The sequence below is a fragment of the Ranitomeya imitator genome, chromosome 1 (assembly GCF_032444005.1).
Source record: "Ranitomeya imitator isolate aRanImi1 chromosome 1, aRanImi1.pri, whole genome shotgun sequence".
Classification (NCBI taxonomy): Eukaryota; Metazoa; Chordata; class Amphibia; order Anura; family Dendrobatidae; genus Ranitomeya; species Ranitomeya imitator.
Genome location: NC_091282.1, coordinates 918452776 through 918465982, shown reverse-complemented (window position 1 = coordinate 918465982; position 13207 = coordinate 918452776). Strand labels below are relative to the sequence as shown.

The following is a 13207-nucleotide window of genomic DNA, read 5'->3' as shown; positions in this document are numbered from 1 at the left end:
CAAAACCAGGAGTGGAACAATCAGAGGAAAAGTATAATAGAAACATATGCACCACTTCTGCATTTATCACCCACTCCTGGTTTTGGCTTACAAATACTGATGTAAAATACTGACCAAATACTGCTAGTGTGATGGCAGCCTTAGGGGAAACACCAATGTACAGTGTGGAAATATTTGTTTGGTACACTGCCGACTTTGCTAGTTTTCCCACCTACAAAGAATGGAGAGGTCTGTAATTTTTATTATAGGTTCACTTTAACTGTGAGAGACAGAATCTTAGAAAATTTCAGAAAATCACATTGTATGTGTTTTAGTTAATTAATTTGCATTTTATTGCATTGAATAATTATTTGGTACAATAGAAAAACAGAACTTAATATTTGGTACAGAAAACTTTGAGTGCAGAGGTCAGAAGTTTCCTGTAGTTCTTAACCAAGTTTGCACACACTGCAGAAGGGATTTTGGCTCACTTCTCCATACAGATCTTCTCCAGAAATGTCAGGTTTTGGGGCTGTCGCCGGGCAACATCGAGTTTCAGCTACCTTCAAAAATTTTCTTTTGGGTTTAGGTTTGGAGACTGGCTATGCTACTCCAGGACCATGAAATACTTCTTACGGAGCCACTCCTTAGCTGCCCTGGTTGTGTGTTTCTGGTCATTATCATGGTGGAAGACCCTGCCACGACCCATCTTCAATGTTCTTACTGAGGGAAGGAGGTTGTTGGTCAAAATCTTGTAACACATGACCCCATCCATCCTCCAATATGCAGTCATCCTGTTCCCTTTCCAGAAAAGCACCCCCAAAGTATGGTTTCCCCCACTATTCTTCATGGTTGGGATGTCACTCTTGAGGTTGTACTCATCCTTTTTCTTCCTCTAATTGCAGTGAATAGAGTTGACCACAAAGTTTTATTTTGGTCTCATCTGACCTTATGACCTTCTCGCATGGCTCCTCTGGATTATCCAGATGGTCTTTGGCGAGCTTCAAATGAACCTGGGGATGAACAGGAAGACCTTGGGTGCCATGCAGTATTTTAATCCATGACGGTGTGATGTGTTACCAATGGTAATATTTGAGACTGTGATCCCAGCTCTCTTCAGGTTATTGACCAATTCCTCCCATGTAGGTCTTGGATGATTCCTGATTTTTTTCAGAATCATTCTTACCCCATGAGGTGAGATCTTGCATGGTGCCACAGACTGAGGGAAATTGACAATCAACTTGTGTTTCTTCCATTTTCTAATAATTGTACCAACAGCTATTGCCTACTCACCAACCTGCTTGCCTAATGTCCTGTAGCCCATCCCAGCCTTGTGTAGGTCTACAAGTTTGTCCCCGGTGTCCTAAGACAGCTCTTTGGTCTTGGCCATGGTGGAGATGTTAGAGTGTGATTGAGTGAATGTGTGGACAGGTGTCTTTTATACAGGTCATGAATGCAGAATAGGAGGGCTTCTTAAAGAAACACTAACAGGTCTTTGAGAGCCAGAATTCTTGCTGCTTGTTAGGTGATCAAATACTTATTTCATGCAATAAAATGTAATTGAATTATTTAAAAATCATACAATGTGATTTTTTTGTTTTTTTATTTTTAGATTCTATTACAGTTGAAGTGTACCTACGATAAAAATTACAGACCTCTCCATTCTTCGTAGGTGGGAAAACTTGCAAAATCGGCAGTGTATGAAATACTTATTTTCCCCCAGTGTAAGTGCTCAGCGTAGAGTGCAGGAAAATGTGATTCAAAATGTTATGTAAAATGTTCTCAATAAAAGCTTACAAATCCACAAAAAACACTCAGGTCTTTCATCTGTCAATGGAAATACAGGCGATTATGGCTCCTCATCCCCCAAAAGAAAGGGGTTCTGCTGATCTGGCACCTAAGGGGCTCCCCCAGTGGATCATGGCACCTGCAAACTATAAAATGAAAATATGCACTATATTATGGCGCTTTCTTTCTGAACGTTCCTCTGTGCCTGAAAAGTATTTCTTGATTACATGTACTGTAGTGTATTAGTGCACTCAGGAGAAATTGCACAACAAACTGTAGTCCATTTTTTACTATTAGCCCTTATATAAATTAAAAACTTGGGGCTAAAACAACATTTTAGTGGTAAAAATGTTACCTGTTTTTTCTTCACCGCCCAGTGGTATAAAATTCTGTGAGGCACATGTGGTGTACGCTCACTTACCCCTTATTGGATTAATTGTGATGTGTAGTTTGTAAATGGGGTCATTTATGGGGGGGGGGGGGGTCTACTGCTCTGGCACCTCAGGGGCTCTGCCAATGTGACATGGCACCCTGAAACCATTCCAGCAAATGGTCTCCACTACGGCTTCTTTCCTTCTGAGCTTTGCACTGTGCCTCAAAAGTAGTTTTTGACCACATATGGGGTATTGGTGTACTCAGGAGAAATTACGTAACAAATTGTATGGTCCTTTTTCTCTTATACTCACTTTTGAAAATTGAAAACTTGGGGCCAAGGCAACATTTTAGTATAAAAAATGGTAATTTTCCATTGATTCAGCACAATGTTAAAAAAATCAGTGAATCGCTTAAGGGTTAAAAATGCTCACTACACCCCTAGATGAATTCTTCAAGAGGTGTTCAAAACAGCTGACAAGTCCTGGCTTTGATGCGGGCTCACCACCGGGAGCCCTGCATCAAAGCGGGGGATCTGACATCAGACGTACTATCCCGTCTGAGGTCAGAAAGAGGTTAAGGAGTATAGTTTTTAAAATGATGTCATTTTTGGGTATTTTCTGTCACATAGGCCCCTTAAAGTCACTTCAAATGTGATGTGGTCCCTCAAATTGGTTTTATAAATTTTGTTGTAAAATATATAATATTGTTAACTTTTTTTTACTTCCTAAGAAAAAACAATTGTGGATGTGATTTCAGTAGATGTGATTTCAGAAAAACGTCTGCCCGCGATGCGTCTAAAGGCGCTGTTGTACTGTGCAGTTTTAGTATGTTTTTTCTCTATATGCTATTAGTGTGTAGCTTAAACAAAACGCATGTATAAAAAGAAGCAGAGTTACATGTTTAAGTGCAAAATCAAAGCTTTTCTGTAATATTAAAAAAAGCGTTAAAAGTGCTGCTTCAAATTTCAACCAAAACTGCATCAAATGCTTAATATGCAGCACAACACACAATAATCAGTGAAGATTGTTACTTCATCATGTGGTGCAGACACCCACAGCAAAAATCAATAGAAAAAAACACAGTATTTGCTCTACATGTGAACATGGCCTCAGTGTTTCTTTTCATTATGGTTTAAATAGAGACAAAAATGCAATCACACCATTTTTTTTGTGCCATTTACCAATGACCATAAATAATCTGACCACTGTGTTGTGTGGTTTGTTATGATTACACCAAATATATTATTTCAGATTTGTGATGTTTATTATATTAAAAGTTGCATTTTTTTTTAGTAAATTTATAGGAAAATTACAGGGACATACTTGTAGAAATACACTGCTATTTACAGATATACTGTATCTTTATGTACCAGTATAATCTGCCTCTAGGATCAAATCCTGCATTGCAGCTTCAAGTCTAGAAAATCCTCATGAGATGTCAGTGGATGCTGTGGCTTATAGTTTTGGCTGCTGCCTGCAATGATGTAGGCTCTGGGTTCATTTCCAGAGGAGATCGGATCTCACAAAAAGGCGAACATTACAATTTTGTAATTGTTTTTCATTATTTTTAGTCGTTTCTAGGAACTTTTATAGGAACTGACTTATTCTTTGCCTTTTTCATACACTGCTCTGTACAGATTGTATCTCTATGTATCAGTAGAAAAATCTGCTTCTGGGTTCAGAACCTGCAAGGTAGCTTCATATAAACAAAATCCTCGTATCTTCATCAGTGCAGGCTGTTGTTCATAGGTTTAGCTACCGCTTGCAAAGATACAGATTGTGGGTTTGATTCATGGAGAGACTAGATCATAAGAAGAGAATTACGTAGCATTGAAGACGTTGTAGAGACTGAGTGGAAACCCAGACAAAAGCCTGACATAGCGGGACTGATAGTGCCGCTGAATCTGGGACGGTTGGGAGCTATGGATCTGTATTTATAGGGTCTAGTCTTCATTAGTTTAAACTTTAAGGGTTTCTTGGGTTTGCAACTGTATAAGTTTTGGTGGTCAGGTTTGGGGTCTTTATTAGTTTAGAGGGTATGAATGTATGAACAGGAGTATGTATTTAAGGGGTGTGCCTGATCTGATGTAGTATTTATTTTCGGATCCAGTTGGGGTTATTTAATTATAGGGCCTGATCCATGGTAGTATTTATTTTGAGTCTGTTCTAGGGTCTGTATTTGCTTACAGGGCCTGATTCATGGTGGTATTTATTTTATGGTCTGCTCTATGGTCTGTATATGTTTTAGAGCCTGATCTAGGTGGATGATTGAGTTAGACTCAATTATCCTGAAATTTGCAGTTTGACGCAAATTCGAACGTTTTGAGATTTGATTAGAAACAAAATAAAAGAAAATAAGAGAGCCGGTAAACCTCATTTTGCATTGTTGTGTGGGTTTCGGATTATCAAACCTTCTACAGTGGTGGTCAGTACCTGGGTCATTGACAGATCACCAGTTTCCATCGGAGCACAGTTTGTATAGCAGCATCGTTTTCCATCTCCAGAGTCACTGGGCCTGTCTCTTCTGTAGAGTGTAAGCTCTTATGGTCAGCTGGGGGCCTCCCTCTCTCTCCTGCAGAATGTAAGCTCTTATGAACAGTCGGGTCCTCTCTCTCTCCTTTCCCCATGTGTATTTTATGAGCAATTACAAGATTGCCAGTATTGAAATTCACCCATTCCACCCTCAGATTTGGGTGGAAAATTTTGCCAAGACAGTCAATTTGAATTTCAAATGATCCACTCATCTCTAATGGTAGTATTTATTTGGGTGCTCTGCAGTTTAGAGGTCTAGAGCTGTTGGGTCTGTTCTGGAGTCTGTAATTATCCCTAGCTCGAATTACTACGTTTAAGGTCTATATTGATTCAATTGACTGATGTGGAGAACTTTGGGAAACAGCCCAGGGTTCTATGGTCAACGTAATCCACTACTGATTGTCTATTTTCTTTGCTATTCACAGAACTCTTATTTCACATTATACTGAGAAGTAGATAGCATTGTAGTATATATTTAGAAAAGTTGGAAATGAGGCCTAATTTGCAAATGATACAGTGTCTCCTCAACAATAGGTATTGCAATGTAATATAGGAACAGAAGTTTTTGGCTTACTTAGGGGTTTATTGAAGTGCTTATTGCAAGTTTATGCAGGTTACCATTTGCTATGCCCTGGGAAAAAATTTTTTAACAACTTTATAGCTTTTTTACTATTATTACTACACTCCTTTAGTTTTTAAATCCTAATCCATCACTATATCGAAATGTATTTCTTGTAAATATCTATTAAAAAACATAAATTTATTTTTATGAAATGGAAATCTGTATATCTATTTATTCACTATATTCGTTATTTGGCTTTTTTTTCCAGGTTAGTCACAAATAAATGAATCTGTTTACAATCCACAGACTATACAAAATATGACTATGACATAAGCACTCTCAGACCTAATCTTAAAGATGACATTCCGGATTCACCTTTGTATAGAACCGTTAGTGATGCTGCGTTAGTGAAAAAAAGGATTCGACACAACACTCCCGACAGATCTCATATACAGCAGCATCGGTTTTCTATCAATGGACACTTCTACAACTTTAAAGTAAGGAGAGTTCAACCTTTCCTAGAGCCTAACATCAAAAAATATTGACGTTGAATACTGTTGAATTTTTTTTATTGAAAAATGTAGAATTTTTTGCATTGCATGTTAGCTGACAGTAGTGTATCTAACTGCTCTTTCCACAATGCTGAGCATACCTACACATGTCCTTGTTGTTATACCCCTCAGTAGGAATTTTCAATGACAGAATTTTAGTTCCAGCATTTATTATGAATTCTAGCTATCTAGAGAAGACCACTTTTTATTGTCATTTGGCGGGCCGACTCCTTCGGCAGAATAACCTAAAAATATGCACTAAAAGTGTTATCCCGAATGCTGCATGATCATTAGGGGTTTCAAAAGCCTTTTTGTTGAGTCGTTTGTTTCTTGCGTAGAATTCATATAGGTTCCTTTGTGTACAGTCTGCTCTCTATGTAAGCTGTGTGTTACATTTTACCCCAAATACATAGCTAATGAGATCAGTGAACTGCATTAGAACTTACTATTGCATATGATACATGAGCATATGATTACACACTAGATACATGCTTTAGCTTGTTTTTTTACGCTAAATTGCAGCTTTGGTGTGACATCTGTTGTTTGTAATGTGAATCACATATAGTAGTGTCAGACCCACTTCTATATACAGTGGGGCAAAAAAGTATTTAGTCAGTCAGCAATAGTGCAAGTTCCACCACTTAAAAAGATGAGAGGCGTCTGTAATTTACATCATATGTAGACCTCAACTATGGGAGACAAACTGAGAAAAAAAAATCCAGAAAATCACATTGTCTGTTTTTTTAACATTTTATTTGCATATTATGGTGGAAAATAAGTATTTGGTCAGAAACAAAATTTCATCTCAATACTTTGTAATATATCCTTTGTTGGCAATGACAGAGGTCAAACGTTTTCTGTAAGTCTTCACAAGATTGCCACACACTGTTGTTGGTATGTTGGCCCATTCCTCTATGCAGATCTCCTCTAGAGCAGTGATGTTTTTGGCTTTTCGCTTGGCAACACGGACTTTCAACACCCTCCAAAGGTTTTCTATAGGGTTGAGATCTGGAGACTTGCTAGGCCACTCCAGGACCTTGAAATGCTTCTTACGAAGCCACTCCTTCGTTGCCCTGGCGGTGTGCTTTGGATCATTGTCATGTTGAAAGACCCAGCCACGTTTCATCTTCAATGCCCTTGCTGATGGAAGGAGGTTTGCACTCAAAATCTCACGATACATGGCCCCATTCATTCTTTCATGTCCCCGGATCAGTCGTCCTGGCCCCTTTGCAGAGAAACAGCCCCAAAGCATGATGTTTCCACCACCATGCTTTACAGTAGGTATGGTGTTTGATGGATGCAACTCAGTATTCTTTTTCCTCCAAACACGACAAGTTGTGTTTCTACCAAACAGTTCCAGTTTGGTTTCATCAGACCATAGGACATTCTCCCAAAACTCCTCTGGATCATCCAAATGCTCTCTAGCAAACTTCAGACGGGCCCGGACATGTACTGGCTTAAGCAGTGGGACACGTCTGGCACTGCAGGATCTGAGTCCATGGTGGCGTAGTGTGTTACTTATGGTAGGCCTTGTTACATTGGTCCCAGCTTTCTGCAGTTCATTCACTAGGTCCCCCCGCGTGGTTCTGGGATTTTTGCTCACCGTTCTTGTGATCATTCTGACCCCACAGGGTGGGATTTTGCGTGGAGCCCCAGATCGAGGGAGATTATCAGTGGTCTTGTATGTCTTCCATTTTCTAATTATTGCTCCCACTGTTGATTTCTTCACTCCAAGCTGGTTGGCTATTGCAGATTCAGTCTTCCCAGCCTGGTGCAGGGCTACAATTTTGTTTCTGGTGTCCTTTGACAGCTCTTTGGTCTTCACCATAGTGGAGTTTGGAGTCAGACTGTTTGAGGGTGTGCACAGGTGTCTTTTTATACTGATAACAAGTTTAAACAGGTGCCATTACTACAGGTAATGAGTGGAGGAAAGAGGAGACTCTTAAAGAAGAAGTTACAGGTCTGTGAGAGCCAGAAATCTCGATTGTTTGTTTCTGACCAAATACTTATTTTCCACCATAATATGCAAATAAAATGTTAAAAAAACAGACAATGTGATTTTCTGGATTTTTTTTTCTCAGTTTGTCTCCCATAGTTGAGGTCTACCTATGATGTAAATTACAGACGCCTCTCATCTTTTTAAGTGGTGGAACTTGCACTATTGCTGACTGACTAAATACTTTTTTGCCCCACTGTATGTAAGTGGAGTCTGCCAGATGTTTTCGCCCTAGAAAACTGTTGACAGTGCTAAATAGGCGACCTATTAAAACATACATTTATATTTGTAAACTATTTTAGCAATGGTATAAATTAGAAAATAAAGTTTTATTTTGGTTTTCCCTCCCTTAAAGGAGTTGTTCCCTTTTAATTAAAATTGAATCCCTGTTTTATTATAAAGAAACAAACCCTGCTATACTCACTTTTCCTGGGTCCATTGACGAGTGTCGTTGCTGCACCAGGTGTCTGGCTTTGGATGCGACGCTAATGTCATGTCGACAGCAATCATTGAGCTCACGAGCTCTGAGCTCTAAGAAATTATGGGAGAGTCCAACTTAAAGCCACTAAACTCACTGATGGTCTGAAAAGTTGTCCAATTAACTTTAACTAAATGGGAACAAACCGTTTCAGTGCTAAGGCTTAAAAGCTCTCAGCACTCAAAACCTCAACTGAGACAAGCATCACAGCTAACCCAGATCGAGTAGGATAGTCCCTGCTGTTCAGCAGTCTCTCTGTCCTAACTAAAACAGATAAAGTTGAATATAATAGTAGAGGTGGGAGCTGTCCGCTTCATGCGTCATCATTCAGCTGTGTCATCTGAGGCTCAGTGCAGTAGATACAATTTTGTCACTACAACACACCTGATGCGCTCAGCCACACACCGCTCCAAGCGGAGATTTGCCCCGCTCATCCTAGGAATAAGGCTGTATGAGTTTTGTATTTGCCAGAAGTCAGGAGGGTCACCATACTTGGGAGAATATTTCACAGTGCTCACATCATAATGTTTAGAAGAACATCATACAGTGGGGGCATTATAATGTGTGTAGGGGCTATGTGAGGGCATCGTACTGTGTGTGGGGGTCGTGGTGGCATCATAATGTGTGTGTGTGTGTGTGTGTGGGGACCAGTGTGAGGGTATCGTACTGCGTGAGCATTATTGTGCGGCAGAAACTTTTTTGGCACCATACTGTGTGGGGTGAACACTAAGGGCATCAAAAAGTGTGAGTGGGATCATCATTGTGTGGTAGCAAGTATTTGTAGGAGTCATTGGGAAGGCATCATAATGTATATAGGAGGTACAATGAGTGCCATATGTGGTCAGATGCTGTTGAAGCATTTTACTGTGTAAAGAAACACTGTAGGGCCTGTGTGTTAAGGGCACTGTAGCAGTATAAAGTGTGTGGGGTCATAATCATAATGTCTGGGAGGACATCGTTATGTTTAGGGAGTATGGTTGGAGCATCATGTTGCTTGCGAGTCATAAACGCTGCAGCAAGCTATGAGATAAAAAAGGGTCTTCACTAGGAACACTTTTTCTGTGTGGCACACAAAATGGATTTAGTGGAGTTAGGTGTGTGGTTTAGAAACAAAAAAAAAACATACGGTAATACAATCTACTAAAACAAGTCGCTCTTTCCTGTCTTTCAAAAGTGCATGGTACATGCTGGGCTCTTCATGGGTTCATGGTCAGACACTATATCCGTGTGAATATCGAGCACGTCAGTGTTACAGAGCTCACACAAATCACTTGCAGGAGTGACAAGTCAGGTTAAAATTTCATTTTTCAAATCAATATTTCCTAAATTCTTCTTTCTTATTCTTAGACCTCAATTTTCACTCCAGCTTTTGGTTCAGAGACAAAAGTCATGATTAGCAGCAATATGAAAACAAAAGAAGTAATTGAGCAGCTACTACATAAGTTCAAGGTAAGCAGGTAATGATTGTTCACAGGTCTGATTTTTCTAATACTTTATATAATCTATTTTACATACCCCAGCAGAATTTTGTTTTCTTGTCCTTTTTTCAGAGAATGTGAATGATAACACCAAAACTTTTTCACCACTCATGGTTAGTGGTTGGGTGAAGCCATTTATTGTCAAACTATTGTCAAAATTCTCTGAACTGAAATATCCTGCATGTCTATTGCTCCATTCCCTGACAGCAAGCAGCTTGGATGGTAAACTTATCATTCATTCTCTGAACTGAAATATCCTGCATGTCTATTGCTCCATTCCCTGACAGCAAGCAGCTTGGATGGTAAACTTATCATTCATTCTCTGAACTGAAATATCCTGCATGTCTATTGCTCCATTCCCTGACAGCAAGCAGCTTGGATGGTATCTGAGTCATTCTATCTTCGGCATTGAATCCTGCATGTATCTATATATGTTATAAGTTTACCAATAGTCATCCTATTATGCATTTGTTTGTGTTTATAGATATTTAACTGACTTTTGCATGTCCTTACTCAGAGAGATCACATAACTGTTTCAAAGCGGTTTATGATCCATGTAGACCTGGACATTTGTTTATCTGATCACTACATTTATTGTGTCCTGTTGTCTCAACTGAGTTAGATTGATTGCTAACGAGCTTTAACAAAAAAAAAAAAGGGAGATCTAAGAGCTAGCCTTTTATAAATGTAGACTTAGCTTGGGGATGCATTCGTGCACTATTATTCGTGTATTTTTATTCAAAGTACTTTTTTTCTAAGTACTCGGCAGTTATAATATGGCAGTTAGACAGGGCAGGAGACAGGTAAGACAATCTAAATCTAATCCATATTCACTTGAAACAGCACAAATACTCACCAGATTTATTTGTATAATCTATATCCTGGCTGCTGCATTCACTCACATTCACAGCCCTCGCATTAACTCTCTACACTCCATCCATATCGGCCCCTCTATCCTTGCCTCTCCTATGTATAGCACTCATGCTCTGTTCACATTGCTTAACAGCGCAGATCCATTCAGTCCCACCATCCAACACAAGAGACACTCTCACAAATCACTTAACCATCTGCTCACTCTTTCTATCCTCCTTCTCCTAGTCCCTGGAGACATTTCTCCAAACCCCGGCCCCCCATGTTATAGCCAGTCAAACCTCCCAATTGCTACAACCAGAAACCCCTCTAACCTTATTAATATTCCATGCATGCCTTTTGTCTCTTTCAATTGTGCCCTTTGGAATTCTCGCTCTGTGTGTAATAAACTCTCCTTCATTCATGACTTCTTCCTTTCTAATTCTCTTAATCTCCTGGCTCTTACTGAAACCTGGATCCAGCAGTCAGACACCACCGCTGCTGCTCTTTCCTATGGTGGACTACATTTTTCTCATACCCCAAGATCAGACAACAGAGCAGGTGGAGGCGTTGGTCTGCTCCTTTCACCCAAATGTACTTTCCAAGTTATCCCCCAAGTGCCCTCACTTGTCTTCCCTTCATTTGAGGTCCATGTGGTCAGACTCTACATCCCCTTCTCCATGCGAGTGGCGGTGGTGTATCGTCCTCCTGGCCCCTCTCATCAGTTCCTGGATCACTTTGCCACCTGGCTTCCACACTTTCTCTCCTGTGACACCCCCACCCTTATCATGGGTGATTTCAACATCCCCATTGCTTCTCCCCTCTCCCCATCTGCTTCTCACCTTTTATCTCTATCCTCCTCTTTCGGCCTCTCGCAGCATACTAACTCTCCAACGCATGAGGATGGAAACTCCCTTGACTTGGTCTTCTCCCGGCTTTGCTCAGTGGATGATTTCACAAACTCCCCTCTCCCACTCTCTGACCACAACCTTCTTTCATTCTCTATCAAGAACTGCCATCCAGCTCAGGTCACCCCCATTTTCCACACTTATAGAAACATACAGGCCATTAACACCCAGAAACTTATGAAGAACTTGCAGTCCTCATTGGCCCCAATCTTCTCCATCTCATGTCCTGATTCTGCTCTGAAGCATTACAATGAAACCTTGCAAAGTGCTCTGGATGAAGCTGCTCCTCTTATACATAAAACAACTCAGCACAGATGGCAACAATCGTGGCACACGCTGCTAACACATTTCCTGCAGCGGTGCTCCAGGTGCGCAGAACGTCTGTGGAGAAAATCTAATCTACCCGAAGACTTCATCCATTATAAGTTCATGCTAAAGACATACAATTCTGCCCTTCACCTCTCCAAACAAACCTATTTCAACACCCTCATCACCTCCCTGTCCAATAACCCTAAACGTCTCTTTGACACGTTCCAGTCCCTACTCAACCCAAGAGAGCAGGCCCCAACCACGGATCTCCGCACTGACGATCTGGCCAATTACTTCAAAGAAAAAATTGACCACATTCGACAGGAAATCATATCCCAATCTCTTCATACCATGCACTGTCCTCCCTCCCCCACTGCATCTAGTTCACTCTCTGACTTTGAACCAGTTACAGAAGAAGAAGTAAGCAAGCTCCTTGCATCCTCTCGCCCGACCACTTGCACCAGTGACCCCATTCAGTCACATCTCCTCCAGTCCCTTTCCCCGGCTGTCACCTCTCACCTAACAAAAATATTCAACCTTTCCCTCACTTCCGGTATTTTTCCCTCCTCATTTAAGCATGCCATCATACATCCATTACTTAAAAAACCATCCCTCAACCAAAACTGTGCCGCTAATTATAGACCTGTCTCTAATCTTCCCTTCATCTCTAAACTCCTCGAACGCCTGGTCCACTCCCGTCTTACCCGCTATCTCTCAGATAACTCTCTTCTAGACCCTCTTCAATCTGGCTTCCGCTCTTTACACTCTACCGAAACTGCCCTCACTAAAGTCTCTAATGACCTACTAACTGCTAAATCTAATGGTCACTACTCCATGCTAATTCTCTTGGATCTCTCTGCAGCATTCGATACTGTGGATCATCAGCTCCTCCTCACTATGCTCCGCTCCATCGGCCTCAAGGACACCGTTCTCTCTTGGTTCTCCTCCTATCTCTCTGACCGATCCTTCACTGTATGTTTTGCTGGTTCCTCCTCCTCTCACCTTCCCCTTACTGTTGGGGTTCCTCAAGGATCAGTCCTAGGCCCCCTCCTCTTCTCGTTGTATACTGCCCCTATTGGACAAACAATCAGTAGATTTGGTTTCCAGTACCATCTTTATGCTGATGACACCCAATTATACACTTCTGCTCCTGATATCTCGCCTGCCTTATTAGAAAACACCAGTGATTGTCTTACCGCTGTCTCTAACATCATGTCCTCCCTCTATCTGAAACTAAACCTGTCAAAAACTGAACTCCTCGTGTTCTCTCCTTCTCCTAACCTACCTTTGCCTGACATTTCCATCTCCGTGTGCGGTTCCACCATTACTCCAAAGCAACATGCCCGCTGCCTTGGGGTCATCCTTGATTCTGACCTTTCATTCACCCCCCACATCCGATCACT

At 40.9% G+C, this 13207-nt stretch overlaps 1 protein-coding gene across 1 annotated transcript in view; it reads left to right on the top strand.

Moving 5' to 3' along the window:
- LOC138654981 (ras association domain-containing protein 6-like) overlaps nucleotides 1–13207 on the top strand; it is a 155284-nt gene that overhangs the window by 88999 nt on the left and 53078 nt on the right. The window contains exons 6-7 of the mRNA XM_069743537.1: nucleotides 5542–5732; nucleotides 9608–9709. Of these exons, the coding sequence (XP_069599638.1) occupies nucleotides 5542–5732; nucleotides 9608–9709 (293 nt within the window). The remainder of the gene's footprint in view (nucleotides 1–5541; nucleotides 5733–9607; nucleotides 9710–13207) is intronic.